Source organism: Bufo gargarizans, chromosome 3 (assembly GCF_014858855.1).
Source record: "Bufo gargarizans isolate SCDJY-AF-19 chromosome 3, ASM1485885v1, whole genome shotgun sequence".
Taxonomy (NCBI): Eukaryota; Metazoa; Chordata; class Amphibia; order Anura; family Bufonidae; genus Bufo; species Bufo gargarizans.
The window spans coordinates 568,937,320-568,961,977 of NC_058082.1; the positions used below are offsets into that span (position 1 = coordinate 568,937,320).

Here is a 24,658-nt window from a genome sequence, read left to right on the forward strand (position 1 = left end):
GCACCATTCATTCTTAATCTGTTCTGTTATGCAAAGACTTGTTATACACAGACTCAGTGTCAATCGGTGGTCTAATATATAGGTGTGGTTCTCTAGTACACTTGCTGCGCAATTAATACTTAAAGGGAACCTGTCACCGGGATTTTGTGTATAAGGCTGAGGACGTGGGTTGCTAGATCGCCCAGTCCCCATAGCTCTGTGTGCTTTTATTGTGTAAAAAAAACAATTTGATACATATGCAAATTACCTGAGATGAGTCCTGTCCCTGACTCATCTCAGGGACAGGACTCATCTAAGTTTAATTTGCATATGTATCAAAATGTTTTTTTTTACAGACTAAAAGCACACAGAGCTATGGGGACTGGGTATTGCGGATGTGCTAACGGCGATCTAGCAACCCATGTCCTCAGCTCTATACCCAAAATCCAGGTGACAGGTTCCCTTTAATCTGTTCTGTTATACATAGACTTACTGTGCATCAGACTTAGTCTCAACAATTGGTCTAATAGATAGGAGTGTTTATCTAGTACACTTGCTGCGCTATTAATACTTAATCTGTTGTATTAGGGTCCATTCACACATCCGCAGAAGGGTCTGCACTCGTTCCGCAATTTTGCAGAACGGGTGCGGACCCATTCATTCTCTATGGGCCCGGACATGAAGCGGAGAGCACACTATCTGCTCTCCGCTTCCGCATTTGAGGAGCGTGGCCCTGAACTTCTGGGTTTCGGCCCCGAACTTCCGGTCCGCAGCTCTGCAAAAGATAGAACATGTCCTATTCTTGTCCGCAGCTGCGGACAAGAATAGGCATTTCTATAGCGGGTGTTGGCCGGGTGTGTTGCGGATCCGCAATTTGCAGGTCCGCAACACACCACGGACATGTGAATGGACCCTTATACAGTCCTGATCAAAAGTTTAAGACCACTTGAAAAATGTTGGATCTTAACAAGGTTCCAAGTAGAGCTTCAACATGCAACAAGAAGAAATGAGAGTGAGACAAAACATTTTTTGAGCATTCAATTAATTGAAAATAACGATTAAACTGAAACAGGCTGTTTTTCAGCTGATCCAAATTTTAGGACCACATGCCTTTAAAAGGCCAAATCTATGCAAAAATGTGGATTCATTGACATTCTCTGTCAGGTAGTCACACGTTGTGATGGCAAAGGCAAAAAATCTCTCCCTTTTTGAACGTGGTCGGGTTGTTTAACTGCATAAGCAGGGTTTCTCACAGAGCGCCATCGCTGCTGAGGTTGGACACAGTAAGACAGTCATTTGGAATTTCTTAAATGATCCTGAGGGTTATGGAACAAAAAAGTCAAGTGGAAGACCCCAAAAAATTTCATCAGCACTGAGCCGGAGGATCCAATTGGCTGTCCGTCAAGACACTGGACGATTCTCGACCCAAATTAAGGCCCTTACTGGTGCTGACTGCAGCCCCATAACCATTAGACGGCATCAGACCTCGTCTCCTTAAACGAAACAGAACTGCTCGTTTGGACTTGGCAAGAGAGCACCAAACGTGGGACATTCAAAGGTGGAAGAAAGTTTTATTCTCTGATGAGAAAAAATTTAGCCTTGATGGTCCTGATGGTTTCCAACATTACTGGCATGACAAGCAGATCCCACCTAAGATGTTTTCTACGTGCCACAGTGGAGGGGGCACCATAATGGACTGGGTGCATTTTCCTTCAGTGGAACAAGTGCAGGGGCGTCAAATGGCCGCTGGCTATGTTCAGATGTTGCAGAGAGCATTCCTCATGACTGAGGGCCCTCGTCTGTGTGGTAATGACTGGGTTTTTCAACAGGACAACGCTACAGTACACAATGCCCGCAGGACAAGGGACTTCTTTTTCTAGGAGAATAACATCACTCTTTTGGCCCATCCTGCGTGTTCCCCTGATCTAAATCCAAATGAGAACCTTTGGGGATGGATGGCAAGGGAAGTTTACAAAAATGAACAACAGTTCCAGACAGTAGATGGCCTTCGTGCGGCCGTCTTCACCACTTGGAGAAATGTTCCCACTCACCTCATGGAAACGCTTGCATCAAGCATGCCGAAACAAATTTTTTAAGTAATAAACAATAATGGGGGAGCTACTCATTACTGAGTTTATGTTTGGAAGTTGGATTTCTGTTTTGGGGGGGTTTAGTTTTTTTTTTAGGTGTGGTCCTAAACTTTTGATCAGCTGAAAAACAGCCTGTTTCAGTTTATTCGTTGTTTTCATTAAATTGAATGCTCAAATTTTTTTTGGTCTCACTCCCATTTCTTTTTGTTGCATGTTGAAGCTCTACTTGGAACCTTGTTAAGATCCAGCCATGCTAAATATGATTTTTTGACATTTTTCAAGTGGTTTTAAACTTTTGACCAGGACTGCACATGTAGACTTACTGTGCATCAGACTTAGCATTAACAGGCGGTATAATATATATCAGTGTTTATCTAGCTCACCTGCTGCACCATTCTTATTACTAAGGGCTCTTTCACACTTGCGTTGTCCGGATCCGTTGTGTACTCCATTTGCCGGAATTACACGCCGGATCCGGAAAAACGCAAGTGAACTGAAAGCATTTGAAGACGGATCCGTCTTCAAAATGCTTTCAGTGTTACTATGGCAGCCAGGACGCTATTTAAGTCCTGGTTGCCAAAGTAGTAGTGGGGAGTGGGGGAGCAGTATACTTACCGTCCATGCGGCTCCCTGGGCGCTCCAGAATGACGCCAGAACGCCCCATGCGCATGGATGACGTGTCCATGCGATCACGTCATCCATGCGCATGGGGCGCCCTGACGTCACTCTGAAGCGCCCCGGGAGCCGCACGGACGGTAATTATACTGCTCCCCACTACACTTTACCATGGCAAACAGGACCTTAGCGTCCTGGCAGCCATGGTAACCACTCAGAAAAAGCTAAACGTCGGATCTGGTTATGCGCCGAAACGATGTTTAGCTTAAGGCCGGATCCGGATTAATGCCTTTCAATGGGCATTCATTCCGGATCCGGCCTTGCGGCAAGTGTTCAGGTATTTTGGCCGGAGCAAAAAGCGCAGCATGCTGCGGTATTTTGTCCGGCCAAAAAACATTCCGGTCCGGAACTGAAGACATCCTGATGCATCCTGAACGGATTTCTCTCCATTCAGAATGCATGGGGATAATGCTGATCAGGATTCTTCCGGCATAGAGCACCGACGACGGAACTCTATGCCAAAACAGAACAACGCAAGTGTGAAAGAGCCCTTATATAGTTACATTACTGATTCAGTTACTGTACATTATGGCCAACATACAGTCGCCTGGGCCCTCAAAACAAATGGGCAGCAGCAAAAATTTTGCTGTAGCGGCACAAGTAGCAGCAGAAGAAGGGGTGGTAGCAGCCGCAGTAACAGGCCAGGCCTGTCACTAACAATTGATCTGTACTGGAATGGTTGACTCACTTCAATATTATCTCAGGTGACAACAAATACACACAGGAATCGGTGGGTTCCCCTGACACCACCCATAGTTGTCATGGCTCAGGAACAATCTCTGTGCCGTCACCTATCCGGCAACTGCCTCTTTCTTTGCTGCTCTTTCTGCTCGGGAAGTAATGCATGCTGCCGGCTCTGCTCTGATTTTCAGTGAAGACGAGCTTAGTGAGGACACTAAGCAGCTACAAGCCAGCAAAGACTTAGACGAGCAGCTGAAAGTGCAGCTGTCCAAGTTGCTAGTACTACAGTCCCTTCTTTGAATATTGTGGACTCTGAACATTTAAGAGAACTGATGGCTTTTTCCCACCCAAGGTGGTGATTCCCAAGCTGTCATTACTTCTCTATAAAGCTGTACTAGTCCTGCTCTCATATGTTCAGCAGAAGGAGGATGAAGACTAGGAGGAGGACATAAACACCCAGGAACTTTTTACAGAACTAGGTGGTTTATCTGCCAAGTGACAGTGGAGATGCAGGAGGAGTATGAGATGCTAGAGGAGGATGATGCACATTACCCCGACAGACCGTGGAAGTATGCAGTGGAGATGGAGGCCAGGAGTCCCTTCGAGTTCCTTGCACAAATGGCCAGATGCAAGCTCAATTGCTTAAAGGGGTTGTCCAAGTTATATTTATTGATGACCTATCCTCAGGATAAGTCATCAATATCAGATCGGTGGGGGTCCGACACCCGGCACCCCCTCCGATCAGCTGTTTGAAGAGAAGGCGTGCGCGGTGTCAGCGCTGCCTCCTCTTCACTGTTTACCTTCTAGCCGTTGCATCTGCAGTGGTGAGCAGGTGTAGTTACACCCAAGCCTTCCTATTGAAATGAATGGGACGGTTTGGGTGTAATTACACCTGCTCACCACTGCAGATGCAACGGCTAGAAGGTAAACAGTGAAGAGCAGGCAGCGCTGACACCGCGCACGCCTTCTCTTCAAACAGCTGATCGGAGGGGGTGCCGAGTGTCAGACCCCACCAATCTGATATTGATGACCTATCCTGAGGATAGGTCAGGTCATCAATAAATATAACTTGGACAACCCCTTTAACCACTTCAGCCCCGCTAGCTGAAACCCCCTTAATGACCAGGCCACTTTTTACACTTCTGCACTACACTACTTTCACTGTTTATTGCTCGGTCATGCAACTTACCACCTAAATGAATTTTACCTCCTTTTCTTCTCACTAATAGAGCTTTCATTTGGTGGTATTTCATTGCTGATGAAATTTTTACTTTTTTTGTTATTAATCAAAATTTAATGATTTTTTTGCAAAAAAATGACATTTTTCACTTTCAGTTGTAACATTTTGCAAAAAAAAACGACATCCATATATAAATTTTTCGCTAAATTTATTGTTATACATGTCTTTGATAAAAAAAAATGTTTGGGGAAAAAAAATGGTTTGGGTAAAAGTTATAGCGTTTACAAACTATGGTACAAAAATGTGAATTTCCGCTTTTTGAAGCAGCTCTGACTTTCTGAGCACCTGTTATGTTTCCTGAGGTTCTACAATGCCCAAACAGTAGAAAACCCCCACAAATGACCCCATTTCGGAAAGTAGACACCCTAAGGTATTCGCTGATGGGCATAGTGAGTTCATAGAACTTTTTATTTTTTGCCACAAGTTAGCGGAAAATGATGATTTTTTTTATTTATTTTTTCTTACAAAGTCTCATATTCCACTAACTTGTGACAAAAAATAAAAAATTCTAGGAACTCGCCATGCCCCTCACGGAATACCTTGGGGTGTCTTCTTTCCAAAATGGGGTCACTTGTGGGGTAGTTATACTGCCCTGGCATTCTAGGGGCCCTAATGTGTGGTAAGTAGTTTGAAATCAAAATGTGTAAAAAATGACCTGTGAAATCTTAAAGGTGCTCTTTGGAATGTGTGCCCCTTTGCCCACCTAGGCGGCAAAAAAGTGTCACACATCTGGTTTCACCGTACTCAGGAGAAGTTGGGGAATGTGTTTTGGGGTGTCATTTTACATATACCCATGCTGGGTGAGAGAAATATCTTGGCAAAAGACAACTTTTCCCATTTTTTTATACAAAGTTGGCTTTGACCAAGATATTATCTCACCCAGCATGGGTATATGTAAAATGACACCCCAAAACACATTGCCCAACTTCTCCTGAGTACGGCGATACCACATGTGTGACACTTTTTTGCAGCCTAGATGCGCAAAGCGGCCCAAATTCCTTTTAGGAGGGCATTTTTAGACATTTGGATCCCAGACTTCTTCTCACACTTTCGGGCCCCTAAAAAGCCAGGGCAGTATAAATACCCCATATGTGACCCCATTTTGGAAAGAAGACACCCCAAGGTATTCAATGAGGGGCATGGCGAGTTCATAGAATTTTTTTTTTGGGCACAAGTTAGCGGAAATTGATTTATTTATTTTTTTCTCACAAAGTCTCCCTTTCCGCTAACTTGGGACAAAAATTTCAATCTTTCATGGACTCAATATGCCCCTCACGGAATACCTTGGGGTGTCTTCTTTCCGAAATGGGGTCACATGTGGGGTATTTATACTGCCCTGGCATTTTAGGGGCCCTAAAGCGTCAGAAGAAGTCTGGAATATAAATGTCTAAAAAATGTTACGCATTTGGATTCCGTGAGGGGTATGGTGAGTTCATGTGAGATTTTATTTTTTGACACAAGTTAGTGGAATATGAGACTTTGTAAGAAAAAACTAACAAAAAAAATAATAATAATTTCCGCTAACTTGGGCCAAAAAAAATGTCTGAATGGAGCCTTACAGGGGGTGATCAATGACAGGGAGATGATCAGGGAGTCTACATGGGGTGATCACCCCCCTGTCATTGATCCCCCCCCTGTAAGGCTCCATTCAGACATCTGTATGATTTTTATGGATCCACGGATACATGGATCGTATCCGCAAAACGCATACGGACGTCTGAATGGAGCCTTACAGGGGGGGGATCAATGACAAAGGGGTAATCAATGACAGGGGGGTGATCAGGGAATCTATATGGGTGATCACCCGCCTGTCATTGATCACCCCCCTGTAAGGCTCCATTCAGACGTCCGTATGTGTTTGGCGGATCCGATCCATGTATCCGTGGATCCGTAAAAATCATACGGACATCTGAATGGAGCCTTACAGGGGGGTGATCAATGACAGGGGGTGATCAGGGAATCTATGTGGGTGATCACCCGCCTGTCATTGATCACCCCCCTGTAAGGCTCCATTCAGACGTCCGTATGTGTTTTGCGGATCCGATCCATGTATCCGTGGATCTGTAAAAATCATACGGACATCTGAATGGAGCCTTACAGGGGGTGATCAATGACAGGGGGTTGATCAGGGAATCTATATGGGTGATCACGCGCCTGTCATTGTTCACCCCCCTGTAAGGCTCCATTCAGACGTCCGTATGTGTTTTGCGGATCTGATCCATGTATCCGTGGATCCGTAAAAATCATACGGACGTCTGAACGGAGCCTGACAGGGGGGTGATCAATGACAGGGGGGTGATCAATGACAGGGGGGTGATCAGGGAGTCTATATGGGGTGATCATGGGTGATCAGGGGTTCATAAGGGGTTAATAAGTGACAGGGGGGGGTGTAGTGTAGTGGTGTTTGGTGCTACTTTGCACAGCTACCTGTGTCCTCTGGTGGTCGATCCAAACAAAAGGGACCACCAGAGGACCAGGTAGCAGGTATATTAGACGCTGTTATCAAAACAGCGTCTAATATACCTGTTAGGGGTTAAAAAAATCACATCTCCAGCCTGCCAGCGAACGATCGCCACTGGAAGGCTGGAGATCCACTCGCTTACCTTCCGTTCCTGTGAGCGCGCGTGCCTGTGTGCGCGCGTTCACAGGAAATCACGGCTCTCGCGAGATGACGCATATATGCGTGACTCTGCGCAGAGCTGCCGCCTCTGGACCGCAGATCTGCGTTAGGCGGTCCAGAGGCAGTTAAGTAATGACAGCCGCATTATGACCATTCAGCAGAGGGATAACTACTGGCTCTCCACAATGTTAGACCCTCGCTACTGGTCCAAAATGGGGACCTATTTCACACCTTCTGACAGGGATGAAAAACTCAACTACTTTAAAGACATCCTTTGTAGTCAGTTTGTCACTGCCTATGTGTGCCATTGCCTGTCCTGTGAAGGTCTAAACAGGGGGGCCCTTTGAGCTCATGCTCAACTGCCATGACTGCTGGAGGGTGGTGGGGGGCAGGAACAGCACCAGGTATATAGGCAGCATCTTAAGTCTTGAGTCTCTGATGAGCACTTTTCTTCAGCTGCCTACAGAAGAAACCACTTAACAGCAGCAGGACATGGAGCAGAACCTGAACTAGCAGGTGACAGAATACTTGGACTGCACCCTGCCATCCCAGATCCAAGATCCCCTGGATTACTGGGTAGCCAAACTTGAATTGTGGCCACAACTGTCCGAGTTTGTCCTGGGCAAACTTTCCTGCCCAGCTAGTAGTGTGGCGGGTGGCATAGTTACCCCCAAAGAGAAATCACCTTTTAACACAAAATGTTGAGAGACTAACCTTTATAAAGATGAATCAGGCGGTGCCTAATGCAACGGACTAGATCATTTTGGCAGTAATGATCTGATTGTAGTGTGCTGCCACACCGGAACATTGTGACAAATGGCCTGTTACTTCTGCACACTTGTTGCTGCCACTATTCTGATGCTGTCACGCTCCTGCTGCCTCTACTGCCATCTGCTACTACTGTGATCTGCCACTAACTATTGCTGTTACTGCCACTGCTGTTGTACTCCCCCTTCCCACTCTGTTCCGGGGCCTCTATTGTGACTCTTCATGCTATCTTTACCCTCACCACTCTGTTCCGGGGCCTCTATTGTGACTCTTCATGCTATCTTTACCCTCACCACTCTGTTCCGGGGCCTCTATTGTGACTCTTCATGCTATCTTTACCCTCACCACTCTGTTCCGGGGCCTCTATTGTGACTCTTCATGCTGTCTTTACCCTCACCACTTTGTCCCGGGGCCCCTATTGTGTCTCTTCATGCTGTTGCCACCCTCACAACTCTGTTTTGGTGCCACTTCAGGCTGTTTTTACCCTCACCACTCTGTTCTGGGGCTACTATTGTGACATTTCACCAGAACACAGAACAGTTGAAAATATTTCCATCACATGGACCCACTCCTGTTTTGGCCTTACAAATAGTGATCACACACTGACCAAATACTAATGGTTTAAAGGTGGATGCTCAAAATACAGGATCTGCTTTTTTTGAGCTGTTCTTCTGATGGGTCAGAAGAATGGAAAAATAAACAGTGATGTGAACACAGCCTTACTGTTGACACCCTCCCCACTGTCATTCTAATGCACAGTACAGTAATAGTTTTGCTGCCAGAAAGGGCTAGCTATGCATGTTGCTGCCATGCACAGTTATGTACACCGAGATACATTCTCCCAAAAGTTTAACTGCAGGCCAGGATAGACCTGATTTAAAGTGCTTCATGACAAATTAATTCGGTAACAAAGAAAATTTATTGGAGATATTCAGCAAAGCGACCGAATCGAATGTTTTAAAGCTCCACTCATCTCTGCAACAATTGCACTAAAGCTTTAAAAAAAAAAAAAAAGAGTAATTCTTAATTAACAATATCTCAGCAAATATGTTAGCAATAGGTAGGAGTGACTGCGGGAACAAACCACATAATCACACAATGTATTTTTAATTAAGATTGTTTAAAAAGTTGCTTTATTTTTTTAGTTTAGAGACATATTGGAGCAAAATTTGCTTTGTATTAAAGTGGTTTTCCGGGATTTTGAAACTGATATCCTATCCTCAGGATAGGTGATCAGTACCTGATCGGTGGGCGTCTGACAACCAGGACCCCTACCAATCAAAGGTTTTAAAAGACACTGGCGCTCCTGTAAGTGCCACAGCCTTCTCCGTGCTTACCAAGCACAGCGCCATACATTGTATAGCGGCTGTGCTTGGTGTCGGACCACCACCGTTCAGATACTGATGATCTATCCTGAGGATAGGTTATCAGTATCAAAATCCTGGAAAACCCCTTTAAGTAGCAAGATTTTGGATCACAGGACACAAGTGCTGTACTGAAATATCTACCTAGCCTTGAAATAGATCATCTATGATGTGTTAACATTTTACCTATGTTGCTTATAGTATATTGACCATCACCACTTAGAAATTATACGTATGCACATTGTACTCAACAGATGTTCTAACAGAGGAGCAAAAACAAATTATTTCTCAGCTGACTGGATGTGCCTATCAGTACCTGCCAAAAGTGTGTGACCCTTCACCCTACAGTAGCATCACTGGACAGTGTAACAATAGGTAAGGAATCTCTCAATAGATACATGTAAACAGCCATACGAAACACTGATATCAGGTTGTGAGAAGTGTTTGATATTATAGTTGTCAAATGAGCAACTGCTTGATAAGTAAGGGGACAGTTACTTTTTCATTTAGGTGTTATCATAGCTCAGGCTTCTTTTTGTCTAATATTGCATTTTGTTTAAAAGACATACGGAAAAAAGGAACATGTGACAACACAAAAAACAGATTACAGCATGGGCAAAAAGGTCAATTACCCCTGTGACTCCTTCATCATCCATCCAACATGAATTTGAATTTAAGAATTTCAGGCTGAGGCAACAACTGGTTCACCCCAAAGACCCAACGCCTAAACATAAGATGGACAACATTGTGTACGCGGTCCAGTGCAATGAGGAATGCTCAGAACTGTATATCGGCGAAACAAAACAACAACTACATCAGCGTATGGCCCAGCATAGAAGAGCCAAAACCTCTGGTCAAGATTCAGCCGTGTACTTACATCTAAAAGGAACAGGTCACACCTTTGAAGACAGTCAAGTACGTGTTTTGGATAAGGAGGCCGATTGGTACAAACGAGGCGTGAAGGAGGCCATCTACGTAAAAATGGAGAAGCCAAGCTTGAATAGAGGTGGGGGGGTTAGACATCTATTGTCTGCCACGTATAATGCTGTCTTGACACCTTTTTCTGGGAAGTCTTTATCACCTACTGACTCCAATTAGGATAATGGAATCAACACCTTTGACCCAATGCTGGGTCTAATTACCAGATGTGGATTCAGTTACATATTTATTCCCAGAATTTTTTGTACAATCACTCAGAATTGAGAAAGCTCATTGGAAGAACGAGTGAAACGTTTTCAAGAAATCTACAGTACGTCCAGTTGCCTTGATGTATTCTTTACAGATATATGTACTTGTAAGTGTAGTGAACATTTAGAAGATGGCATACAATTAAAAAAAAAACATAAAATACCTTCAAATTTTTGTGTCATGGTGGTCATCTAATTTCCTATCTCTGTTGATCTGTCTGCTTATGATCTTGTGACATTTAGGCCCTATGCACATGACCATATCTGTTTTGTAGCCCTCAAATCGCAGATCCTCAAAACGCAAATGCCCTGTGTTGCATCGCATTTTTTTTTTTTACCTATTGACTTCAATGGGTCTGCAAACCACATTTTTCAGACAAATATAGGACAAGTTCTATCATTTTGAGGCATGCTTGAGGCCGATTGGTACAAACGAGGTGTGAAGGAGGTCATTTACGTAACAATGGAGAAGCCAAGCTTGAATAGAGGCGGGGGGGGGGGGGGTTAGACATCTATTGTCTGCCACATACAATGCTGTCTTGACACCTTTTTCTGGGAGGTCATTATCACCTACTGACTCCAATTAGGAAAATGAAATCAACAACTTTGACCCCATGCTGGGTATAATGAACTCTGACCCCATGTTGGGTATAATTACCAGATGTTGATTCAGTTGCATATTTATTCCCAGAGAATTCTTGTACAGTCACTCAGAATTGAGAAAGCTTGTTGGAAGAATGAGTAAAACGTTTTCAAGAAATCTACAGTACGTCCAGTTGCCTTGATTTATTCTTTACAGATATACCATGACCTGGAAATGAGAACCTTCACAGACACTTTGAGGCATAGACATATAAATTCGGAAAACACACAGATCATCCATGTGCTTCCATACATATGTCTGTTCTACAAAATGCAGACCACGGATTCATTAAAAAACAATGGGTCCACAAATAAAATGTGGACAGCACATAAACCTCATCTGTATTTTGACGAATCGCAATTTGTTGACTGCAAAACGGGTATGATCCTGTACATGGGGCCTTATGACTATATTGTTGTTCTGTAGAAGGATAAAGTATTTTTATTACAATTTTTGCAGAAAGAAGCCTATTCTTGGTGCATCCAACACTGGTTACAAACATCTTCTCAAGCCAGAATACGAGGATGGTATATCACTGCCACGAGGCTGGACTAAAAGCCGTCCCATTAATGGGTTTACTCTACCATTGGTAAATATATATATATATATATCCTTGCAAGAAGATATTTGCTTTCTAATAACTGCCAGTAGCTTGCAAGATAATTTGTATTCTGATAGTGATGTGAATTTCTATACTGTACCTCTCCCAGGGGGCTGTCCTCTTTGGGCAATACCTTTTTGTTAGAAGGGTCACCTGACAATAAGTTGATCACAAGGTCTACTGTTGCTGGGGAAAACCAATAATTATCTGTGTGTGAGTGACTGAGCAGCAAGTGTTCAAAATCCCTGCGGTTCTCCCAGAGGATAAATGTAGCATTACACGATTCACCTGTTGATAACTGTACTACAACCAATGCATTACTGAGTATATATATATATATATATATATATATATATACAGTGCCTTGCAAAAGTATTCACCCCCCTTGACTTGTTTTGCATTTTGGTGCCTCCCAACCTGGAATTAACATGGATTGTTTGAGGATTTGCATAATTTAATTTACAGAACATGCCCACAACTTTGAAGATGTTTTTCTTTTTATTATTATTATTATTGTGAAGCAAACAACAAATAGGACAAAATAACAGAAAAAGTCAATGTGCATAATTATTCAGCCCCCCCCCCCCCCCCTTGGGATTGCCACATCTTACCACTGGGATTTTCTGCCCATTCCACCTTGCAAAACTGCTCCAGCTCCTTCAAGTTGGATGGTTTGCGCTTGTAAACATCAATCTTTAAGTCTGACCACAGATTTTCGGTTGGATTGAGATCTGGGCTTTCAGTAGGCCATTCAAACAAATTTACATATTTCCCCTTAAACCGCTCAAGTGTTGCTTTAGCAGTGTGTTTGGGGTCATTGTCCTGCTGGAAGGTGAACCTCCGTCCTAGCCTCAAATCACGCACAGAGTAGTGCAGGTTTTGCTCAAGAATATCACTGTATTTAGCACCATCCATCTTTCCCTCATCTCTGACCAGTTTCCCAGTCCTGGCTGCTGGAAAACATCCCCACAGCATGATTCTGCCACCACATTTCACTGTGGGGATGGTGTTCTTTGGGTGATGTGATGTGTTGGGTTTGTACCAAACATAGAGTTTTCTTTGATGGCCGAAAAGTTTAATTTTTGTCTCATCAGACCAGAGCACCTTCCTCCATACATTTTGGGAGTCTCCCACGTGCCTTTTTGCAAACTCACAAAGTGCCTTTTTGTTTTTAGATGAAAGTAATGGCTTTCTCCTGGCCACTCTGCCATAAAGCCCAACTCTATGGAGCGTACGGCTTATTGTTGTCCTATGTACAGATACTCCAATCTCTGCTGTAGAACGCTGCATCTCCACCAGGGTTACCTTACGTCTCTGTGCTGCCTCTCTGCCTCTCTGATTAATGCCCTCCTTACCCGGTCTGTGAGTTTTGGTTTGTGGCCCTCTCTTGGCGGGTTTGCTGTTGTGCCATTATCTTTCCATTTGGTTATGATAGATTTGATGGTGATCCCGGGGATCATCAAAGATTTGGATATTTTTTTATAACCTAACCCTGACTTGTACTTCTCAACAACATTGTCCCTTACTTGTTTGGAGAGTTCCTTGGTCTTCATAGCAGTGTTTGGTTAGTGATGACTCTTGCTTACGTGTTGCAGCCTCTGGGGCCTTTAAAAAAAGGTGTGTATATGTAATAACAGATCTTGTGACACTTAGATTGCACATAGGTCGACATCATTTCATGTGACTTCTGAAGGTAATTGGTTGCACCAGAGATTTTTATGGGCTTCCTAACAAAGGGGGTGAATACATACGCACATGCCAATTTTCTGTTTTCTATTTCTAAACAATAGTTTTATTTATATATTTTTATCATTTCACTTCACCAACTTAGACTATTGTGTTCTGATCCATCACATCAAATTCAGATTAACAAAACATTGAACTTAAGGCTGTAATGTACCAAAATACGAAAAAAGTCAAGGGGAGTGAATACTTTTGCAAGGCACTGTATAACAAAAGTGGTGGGTACCCCCACAAAAAAATTTCAATGTCTCAATAACTTGTCATGTGGCTGTAAGTATCAATTACAACTTGACAACTACATCTCATGCTGTTCACAAGTCGAATTTCTGTATGCTGAGATATGGATCCCACTCTTCTTGAATTGCATCCAAGTAATTGAGGTTCTGGGGTATAGAGTTATGAGCCTCTACACGGTGACTCAGATGATCCCATAGGTTTTCAATGGGATTCAGGGCTGGAGAAAGTGCAGGCCACTCCATTTGAGGTACCCCAGTCTCCAGCAGCAATTCCCTATTGATGCTACTTCGATGAGCTGGTGCATTGTTGTCCATGAAGATGGAATTAGGCCTGTGTTGTCCATGCAGAGGCACAATGACTGGATTAATGATATTATTCAAGTAGTATGGGCTTGTCACTGTACCATTCTCAAAGTGTAGGCCAGCATCGTTGGCAGCTCTCATTTTTGATCATCGTTAATCAACTTTCATCAGTGAACAGCACTGAGACCTACTGATCCTTCGTCCAGTGTAGATGCTCCCTGGTCCATGCAAGACGGTGATGTCTGTGTCCGGTGGTGTGGTCAGGTACCCTTGCAGGTCGTCTAGCAGTGCACACAGACCACGCTGATGTAAACCGTTTCAAATGGCCTGACATGACACTTGGGTGCCTCTCATCTACCTTAAATGTGCCGGGCGTTGTGTGGTATTCATCATCCGGTTCCGCGGGTCATTATTCACAATAAAGTGGTCATCAGTGTGGGATGTGGCCAAAGGACATCCACTTCTATGCCTTTCAGTGACTCTCTTCATCTCTGTTGCATATATATACATGTTTAATGACAAAGAATTGGACTGAAAGATATAACAAATTCCCATGATTTACCATAAACGAACAAATTCTTCAACAGGCACGTGATGTGTCAAATGAAGTAGTGAAGTTCCACACTGAGTCATTGACATTGGATGAAGGTAGATCGCTCATGTTCATGCAGTGGGGTCAGTGGCTAGACCATGATACTGACCTTGCTCCCGACACCCCTGTAAGATCAACATTCTTTGAAGGCGTTGATTGTGAAAAGAGCTGCATGCAGGCACACCCTTGTTTCCCATTAATGGTAAGATTTTTATTTATGTTCTGGCCATATTATAATATATGTGGATTTGAATTGTTTGTAACCAAATTCATCAGTATGAAAGAAGTAACAACAGAACAACAACATTACACATATCACAACTGAAATTTAATTTTTTTATTTAAAATTATTTCAAACTCAATGACAACTTTTATGTTTGGGTGGATGTCATCTTTTGGAAAACTAAATTCTGAAGTTTAAATTAGTTTACTACAACATCGAATCATTTTCTGTAAAACATATGCACTATATCAGATCTACATTCACATTATTTTGCACGATGGAAGGTACACATCTAAAAAGTCTTGAAACTAATTAAGTATAATATTTTTATATTTTAGATCCCGCCAAATGATCATCGATATGTTAATGGGTGTGAATGTATCCCCATGTTTCGCTCAGCCCCAGTGTGCAGTTTGGTAACTCCAGTTCGTAGACAGATTAATGCCCTGACCTCATATGTTGATGGAAGCCAGGTGTATGGTAGTGACATCAAACTAGCCACCATGCTTCGTAACAACACTAACCAACTAGGTTTATTGGCAGTTAATCAGCAGTTTACTGACAATGACTTCCCCTTCCTGCCTTTTAATGGAAATACAGAAGACCAGTGTGCCAAGACAAACCAATCATTAGGAGTTCCTTGTTTTCTGGCAGGTGAGGTTAAGATAGATCCTTTGATGTGCTTGATGGAAATGAATGTGTAATCATTTATGTGTTAGTGACGGTGTAAATGGCTATTAAACTACTGGGATGATGTTTACAGATGGCTGCTTCAGCTTAAAGAGGACCTTTCACTAGAATAAAACTTCTAAACTAACTGTACAGACATGTAGAGCGGCGCCCAGGGAGCCCCCTGCACTTACTGTTATACCTGGGCGCCGCTCCATTCTCCCGGTATAGCCTCGGGTATCTTCATAGTTAGGCTCCCGGCAGGACCCCCTGGGTGGAGCCTAACTATGAAGATATCGGAGCCTATACCGGGAGAACGGAGCGGCGCCCAGGTATAACAGTAAGTGCAGGTGGATCCCTGGGCGCCGCTCTACATGTCTGTATAGTTAGTTTAGAAGTGTCATTCTAGTGAAAGGTCCTCTTTAAATACAAGGCCTTCTCATCTACTCTAGTAAGCCAATTAGTTAACTTGAGGGTGTTTAAGGTTCCCCTTTAGTTACAACGTGTGCTACTGGGGAATAAATGACACGTCTGTGCCTCAATCTGTAGTAATTGTCCCCAGAAATTGTCCTCATTGACATACTGTATGTCTGTAAGAAACTCTTCCACCAGAACAGAGTATTTTTTAAAATCAACTATGAGTTTTTGGCTGTTTTTCTTTTTCATTTTGGCAGTATTATGCCATTAAACATGTAATATAAAATACTGTCCTTCTGTAACAATTAATGTAATTGATTAAACCTTCTACATTGATAAGTCCTCTATTTTCAGTTTACTGCTGCTGTGAGTGATAAGATAAGGATAAAATAAAAGTATGTTAGCTGTATTCTTTTGATAGGCTTAGATAGAGATGTCAACTTTGATTAGTGCAATGGCTGATGACCTAAATCGAGTAACACCCCCTCTCTCTGGCCGCAGTGAATGGCCAGACTGAAATAGTTAAGCAAAGAAGAGGAAATTAAAGAACCAGCACAGGAAGCAGTATACATGGAGTGACTACAAAACATAATATCTAGAAAACCGTCCAACGTTTTTATACAGGAAATGTTACATAGTTTATTCACATAAAAGGCTGATAGGTGTCCCTTTAACACCCTTTTATATCAAGGTTCATTCAATTGCTCTGAAATGATTTATTCCACTCAATGTGCTGTTTCAATTTTCAAAATGAGCTTGGCTGAGCTGCAGTGCCCGTCCATGGGTAGGATTGGCGCTGTTTTGGGTGAAAAAAAGGTGAATATTTTTTTCTAATCATGGGCAACTAATTTAAGATGCTTCTAGACATATGATGCCACCAGGCTAGCACGGCTTCATTCACCTAAATAGTAGGTGAAGCCAGGGTCAGAAAATCTGCATTGAAGGTGGCTTGTGATGACAGACTTGTGATGACAGACTTGGACAGTGGGGGCACTTCTCTGAATAGCAGCTCAACCAACTGTAACTCTATACAGACATGGGAATGCAGCATTCAAAGCTAATTTTCTGCACGATGGCGAACCTTCAAGCGCATAGAAAAACATTATTGGAAACCTGTTCCCATCCTATATAATAGGTTGGTGTCCATTTCGGGGCCTAAATTGAGCTACAAAATTCTCTTTAAGGTCATCTTCACAAATACATATTATTTCAAAATTGTTTTTATTTTTAACTTCAGTAGGTCAAAGACAAGAGGTTAATCCTTCCATGTACACAATAGCCACAAAGGAGTAATCAAATATTATCCCACAATGTATGAGAGAACAATCTTGGTACAGTTTGGTGATGACTTAAATTTCTTTCAGGGGACAGTCGAGTTAATGAACAACCAGGAATGACAGCATTCCATACCCTCTTCTTGCGAGAACATAACCGTATTGCGACTGAGCTGCATGAGTTAAACCCAAGTTGGTCAGGAGAAATATTATATCAAGAAACCCGAAAGATAATGGGAAGCATCCAGCAGGTGTAGTGTATATATATAATGCTGCTGTTCTCTCGTGTGGCACTGGGGTCCTCCCAGGAGTGGAGGTCCAGTTGTGAATGCAGAACATGCTTCACCTATAGCTACACTACTGTCTAATCTATCTTTCTAAATATGTATATGACACTTTTCTTTTTGGTTGACAGAAAATAACATACAAAGATTGGCTGCCAATGCTGTTGGGCAGTGAGATGTCAAAAGTTCTTCGCAGATATAAATCTTACAATGAGGATGAAGACCCTTCAATATCAAATGTGTTTACCATTGCCTTCAGAATGGGCCATACCCTAATACAGCCATTTATCTACAGATTAGCAGATGGTTACAGACCCTATAATCCAGAACCAAAAGTCCTGCTCCATAAAACCTTCTTTACCACATGGAGGGTGGTCAGAGAAGGTGAATTATTCTAAATTTGCTTCTCAATACTCATAATTCTATATTTTTTCATTGTTATTGTTATTGTTCATGGACCTGTATCAAGTCATTCAGCACCATACTCTGTTAATGTATATTATACCGTTCATGCAGGTGGAATTGATCCTCTACTCCGTGGAATGATAGCCAATAAAGCCAAGCTAAACTGCCAGGATAAGATGGTGGTTGATGAACTAAGGGAGCGTCTCTTCGAGATGATCAATCACACTGGTCTTGATCTAGCTGCTCTTAATATACAGAGAGGACGAGATCATGGTTTACCAGGTAGAGTAAGAAATTTGCAGTAGCATTCTTAGTTTAGAAAAAGGCTAGACAATTACAGAGAAGATGGTAGAAAGATTAATAAGAATCAAAACCCCCAGTTCACCCTAATTTCACACCAGAATCCCATATTTGTAACCGTTGTAGCCAATAACTGGCATTAACAGTTAATTGCCCAGAGCGGCAAGTTACCGCTTTGCCTCTGCTGTCATGTGCTGTTCTTGTACAAAGTATCGATAAGACTAGTGATTGGCTGCAGTGATCTCATAAGTAGGAGATCTGGTATGATGGGGACAAAAATGGCAGAGATGGACGCCAAGATGCTGCAACTGTGGCACAAAGGTGATTAGTGTTTTTTTTTTGGTTTTTTTACATAACCTTTTTCCAGTAATTAATTTTAAATTTTAAGCCCAACCATAAATCAATGACAGTATACATTCATCCTTACAAAGCAAGGGGCCGGATCAATATTTTGTATATTTTTTTATATTTTGTATATTAAGTATTGTGGAGATATATGGATGGGATTTGGCTTAGGGAGGGCAGGTTAAAAAATCAGAACCCCTTTAATGAAATTTTGCCCAGTATCTTCTCGTCCAGTCCTGGCAAGGTATGAGTGTCATCACTGATGTTATATACATTGTTGTCAGGAAGCTTTGGAAGGAGGAGAGGCCAGCCTTCGGCCGGGTTTGGTTTGATAACTGCATCTGGAAAAAGCAGAAACTGAAACTATGACTTGTTAACATCCGGGGCTGCAGTGGTGATTGCAATAGGAGAGGACACAGTAAAACAAAATCAAATATTCTGGGGATATCTAGATGTAGTTTTGCTTAGAGTGGGCAGTTTAAATGAATAAGGGTCCCAGATATATTCCCTTTAATGTAACTCAATACCCTCCTAGCCTTTTTTATCTACTGTATTAGCTATTTTGATGTCTTGTGGTCAGACAGATTTACTATATTGTTACTATAGTGAACCTATTCCTATATTTCCTTTTCTTTACCACACAAGGATACAATGCATGGAGAAGGTTCTGTGGCCTTTCTGCTCCACGAAACGTAGATGAATTATGTACTGTACTGAAAAATAAGAAGCTTGCCGAAAACCTAATAAAATTATATGGGACGCCTGAAAATATTGATGTCTGGGTTGGAGGAGTTTCTGAACCTTTGGTTCCCAGAGGAAAGACTGGAAAGTTGCTTAGTTGTTTAATTGGAGAACAGTTCCGTAGAACTAGAGATGGAGATCGGTATGTATCAATTCTCAGTAAAAAAACAATACAATAATGCCTCATTCTCACGTAAGTGTCATGGTCAGTGATTTCCATTGATTATTGTGATCCCAAACCAGGTGCGGCTCTAAACACAGAACAGGTGCAGATCTTTCCCTTATACCTCATGTCTGTGGAGGCTCCAATCCTGGTTTTGGCTCCCAGTCACTGATGGGAATCAAAACCACTGATGTGTAATTTAGGCTTCATCAGATCAGTAAGATCCAGTCACTGGTATCTTATTGGTTTGGATGTCAGGGTAGATAAAGGCTTTGGTTAGTATTCCAAAAATGTACATGGCTTGCTGTCTCAAAGTCAAAATACTCGAGAATAAATTATTACACAGACTATCAATATGGCACCCATAAGAATCTATGGGCCAATACATTACCAATGCACAGCCGTATAAAACGTATCTAATCATAATGCAGAACAAAAAAAAAAAGGAAAAGTAAATTGGGCTAAACATTTAAAGGGGTTCTCCGGGAAAGATAAAAATGAAAATAGCGAAAAAACATGTTCCTATAAATAAACTCTTAAAGGTAGTCTGTCACCACATTTGAGCATATTAGACCGATCAAATAGCGTTATATGTGCCACCTAGAACTTAATATACCTTTGTTGTATATAATGGAGTTTTCTTTCAGCCAAAAATGAACTTTTAAGATTCTGTAAATGCTCCCTCTCAAGTGCCATGGGCGGTGTCTCAATCGTCCGAGCCCCAGGCAGCACCTCCTCAATGGCTCATATCTGCCCGCCCGTTTACTCTCCTCCTCTCTCTTTTTCCACTGCGCCCGCTACAAATTTGACCGCGCAGCCGCAGTGGAAAAGGAGAGAGGAGAAGAGTAAACAGGCGGGCAGAGGCACATGGAGGGCGGGGTTATGAGCCGTTGAGGAGGTGCTGCCTGGGGCTCGGACCATTGAGACGCCGCCCTGGGCACTTGAGAGGGCGCAGAATCTTAAAAGTTCATCTTTGGCTGAAAGAAAACTCCATTAGATACAACAAAGGTACCGTTTTTAAGTTCTCGGTGGCACATATAACGCTATTTGATCAGTCTAATATGCTCAAATGTGGTGACAGATTCCCTTTAAATGTTTTTAATTGTTTATAATGGCTCCTTTAGTCTAGGGAACAATCAGTCAAGTAGCTAAAATGACGGCTCTTGGATCTATGATCATAAAATCCATCCTTCACGTGACACTGCAGGATGGCCGGTGTGAGAAAGCAGAGCACATAGCCCTATGTAAGGTCTGCCGGTATCGGCACTGTTACGCTGTATATTATGTGCAGGTGACAGCTGAGATAACTGCTCTGTAGAGATGTCCCGAACTATTCACCGGCGAATAGTTCCCGGCGAACACAGCTTGTTCGCGTTTGCAGCTGCGGGCGAACATATGCGATGTTCGGTCCGCCTCCTATACGTCATCATTGAGCAAACTTTGACCCTGTACCTCACAGTCAGCAGACACATTCCAGACAATCAGCATACCCTCCCTCCCACCGCCTATCAAAAAGCAAGGACAGCATCCATCTTAGATTAATTGCAAAGCTGCAGTGTCACAAAGTTGTAATCGCAATGCGAGCAATGCAGGTTATATTAATTGCATTGCGATTACAACTTAGAGCCGGGATCCTAATGGTTATATTGATAGAATATAACGAAGATTGAGAATATAGTGCTATATTCGTTGTCAATTCTAGCAATACAACCATTAGGAACTCAGATCTAAGTTGTAATCGCATTGCGAATAATGCAGGTTATATTAATCGCATTGCGAATGCAAGCTCAGTTCCTAATGGTTGTATTGCTAGAATTGACGAATATAACGAATATAGCACTATATTCCCCAATCTTCATTATATTCTAGCAATACAACCAGCAGCTCTAAGTTGAATTTGCAATGCGATTAATATAACCTGCATTAATCGCATTGCGATTACAACTTTCTCAAATCCGACAGTACATTCTAGCATGGAGCCGTTCCCATGGTGATGGGGACGCTCCATGAGCACGGAAGTCGGCAGAAGCTCTAAGTTGAAATCGCAATGCGATTAATTCAAGTTCTATAAATCGCATTGCGATTTCAACAGAACTTCTGCTGACTTCAGTGCTCATGGAGCGTCCCCTATCACCATGGGAACGACTCCATGCTAGAATGTACTGTCGGATTTGAGAAAGTTGAAATCGCAATGCGATTAATTCAAGTTCTATAAATCGCATTGCGATTTCAACTTACCACACTCTGCGTCAACTACGTAATTTTCCATGGGAGTTTTGCCATGGATCCCCCTCCGGCATGCCACAGTCCAGGTGTTAGTCCCCTTGAAACAACTTTTCAATCACTATTGTGGCCACAAAGAGTACCTGTGGGTTTTCAAATTCGCCTTCCTATTGATGTCTATTGTGGTTCGCCCGGTTCGCACGTTCGCGAACATTTGCGGAAATTCGCGTTCGCTGTTCGCGAACGGAAAATTTTATGTTCGCGACATCACTGCTGCCCTGCTGTGTGTCTGTGCTTCAGAAAGGACCTCATGCCATACTCGGAGACTGAAGGGTAGGAATGAGGAGCTGATGCGCTGCTGTTGGACAGGAGCATCTCTAGAAAAAACCTCAGCCTGCCAGTACGGGATGAGGAAACTTTGCTTTCTCACACCGGCCGTCCTGCAGTGTCACGTGAAGGACGGATTTTATGATCATAAATCCAAGAGTCGCCATTTTAGCTACTTGACTGATTGTTCCCTAGACTAAAGGAGCCATTATAAACAATTAAAAACATTTAAGAGTTTATTTATAAACATATTTTTTCACTATTTTCATTTTTATCTTTTCCGGAGAACCCCTTTAAAGATGTTGTAAAGCTGTTGCCATACTGTGAGGCATGTTACCAGTTGATACTGTAGAACAGGGGTGGCCAACCTTACAGACACAAAGAGCCAAATAAAAAAACTATCAGGAGCCATAAGCTATACATTTACACACATATTTTTCACCCTACAAGATGCACCCAGGTTTTAACAAATAAAAATAAGAGGAAAATTTTTTTTCATCTGATCTGAGGTCTGATAAAAATATTATTTTCTTATTTTTCATTAGCAGAGAAAAAAAAGAAAAAAATGATTTTTCATCAGACCTCAGATCAGACTCCTAAATCAGATCCCAAATCCTCATCTGATCTAAAATAAGATCCCCAAACCTCATCAGACCTCCAAATCAGACCCACAAAATATGACTCCCAATGCTCGGATCAGACAACACAAATCAGACTCCCAGTGTCAGACCCCCAATGCTCAGATCTCCCCTTCATGCTCAGATCTCCCCCTTCTCAGATCTGACCCCATGCTCAGACCTGGCCAACACATGCTCAAACAAGACCCCCCCATGCTCAGATCTGCCCCCCATTCTCAGATCCCACCCATGCTCAGATCAGACCCCCATGCTCAGATCAGACCCCCATTGCTCAGATCAGGACACACACCCCCATGCTCAGATCAGAATCTCCCATGCTTAGATCAGACCACCATGCTCAGTTCTATCATTTTAAAAAATCTCTTCCCTCTCCTGATCAGGCACTGGGCTCCTGCTACTCTGCAGCTCTGACACGTCAGGTCATAGTGCATGTCTCCACGTACTAGGTTCTCACACTGTGTGTATCATGACGTAGTAAAAGGTGACAGCTAGAGCCGCACTTGAAGAAGCAAAGAGCCTCATGCGGCTCAAGAGCCACAGGTTGGCCACCCCTGCTGTAGAATAAAATAGCATTTTAAGAAGTTGCTTCAAAGAGCTGAAAACTAAATGTCTGACTGTTCCATCCTTGTTTTTCTAGGTTTTACTATGAAAATCCTTCCGTATTCAGTGAAGCCCAAAGAACATCAATAGAGAGAGTGACTCTTGCACATATCATATGTGCTAATACCAATATAAAAAAGGTCCCTCGAAATGTCTTTATGGGCAATCAGTACCCAATCGGTTTCATTCCATGTTCCTCTTTAACTAAGCTGGACCTGCGACCTTGGAAAGGTGTGGTCACAAATAGTAAGTAGACATGCAGACAAATGTTTTAGATTACCTGTCAACTCTCTGGGCATGTGTTTCATATAGAACTGTATTCTCCATAAAACCCCAATTCTAGAACACCTTTTCTTATGATTCTGTGTTGTGCTATACTTTGTTAGCAGGGGTGCACTACCATTACGGCCAGGCGAGGTGATCGGTAGGGGCAAGAGGGGGGGAGGGGCAGCCGAAGGGCCATGGGTTAAAGGGTAGGGGTTAGGTTAAACAATTGGCATTTGGGAGGGAGGGGCGCTGATTTAGTTTTCTAGTTTTCACCTCAGGCAGTAGAAAGGCTAGGTGCACCTCTGTTTGTTAGGATCTAATCATACAAAGAGATCTGTTTCAGAAATTTCTCTGACTATACATTTGGATGGGGTTTGTAAAATTCCATGTACAGAAACAACTCCACTCAAATATATAGAACAGATTTTCACTTTGTGAAACATCTGCTACAGATGCCTGAATATGTCCTTATTCCTTCTGGAAGTATATGAATAAATGGACAAACTGGATGTTACCATTCTCCTGCCAGGCAGTGCTGACAGTGTCAGAATGTGCAGGGAATAAATCACAAACAATAGAGGTGCTGCACTCTCCACATCACAGTGGAAGGATATTAGGATGGGACACTCCTTTTCCGATATTCCAAAGATGTAAAACGCAACAGCACGTGCAGCGACCCCTGAGGAGCTGATGCAGAGGATGGGAGTGGTAGTGGCCCTGAGGTCGTTGCTCCCTGGGGATCAGTGCATTGGAAATGTTGTTTGAATAATCAGGCCAGAAGTAACCATATAACAGTCTGTCTTTACTTGTGGCACATCCAGCAGCAGTAAATATAAAGTGTAGTTTCTTTGGCACCAATAAGGATGTATGGTGGCATGTTGGATGGCAATTGATTGGCATGAAAAGGCATTTATAGGCATAAGTGTCCACCATAAGATTCAGACTCAAGCTTTGTATAGTCTACTGATTGTTTAGGTGATGGGTGTCTGACCTGTAGTCCCTCACCATGTAGCAGTGTCTGTAAAGCAGTATTTCACTGAACGCTGTATCTCTGATGCTT

General features: G+C 42.7%; 1 protein-coding gene across 1 annotated transcript in view; it reads left to right on the forward strand.

Annotated features, from left to right (window-relative positions):
• The window catches only part of LOC122931840 (myeloperoxidase-like), a 64,101-nt gene that overhangs the window by 34,288 nt on the left and 5,155 nt on the right, over window positions 1-24,658 (forward strand). Inside the window, exons 6-14 of the mRNA XM_044285895.1 lie at window positions 9,672-9,792; window positions 11,707-11,836; window positions 14,718-14,924; window positions 15,284-15,599; window positions 17,396-17,556; window positions 17,721-17,973; window positions 18,106-18,276; window positions 19,285-19,522; window positions 23,369-23,577. Of these exons, the coding sequence (XP_044141830.1) occupies window positions 9,672-9,792; window positions 11,707-11,836; window positions 14,718-14,924; window positions 15,284-15,599; window positions 17,396-17,556; window positions 17,721-17,973; window positions 18,106-18,276; window positions 19,285-19,522; window positions 23,369-23,577 (1,806 nt within the window). The remainder of the gene's footprint in view (window positions 1-9,671; window positions 9,793-11,706; window positions 11,837-14,717; window positions 14,925-15,283; window positions 15,600-17,395; window positions 17,557-17,720; window positions 17,974-18,105; window positions 18,277-19,284; window positions 19,523-23,368; window positions 23,578-24,658) is intronic.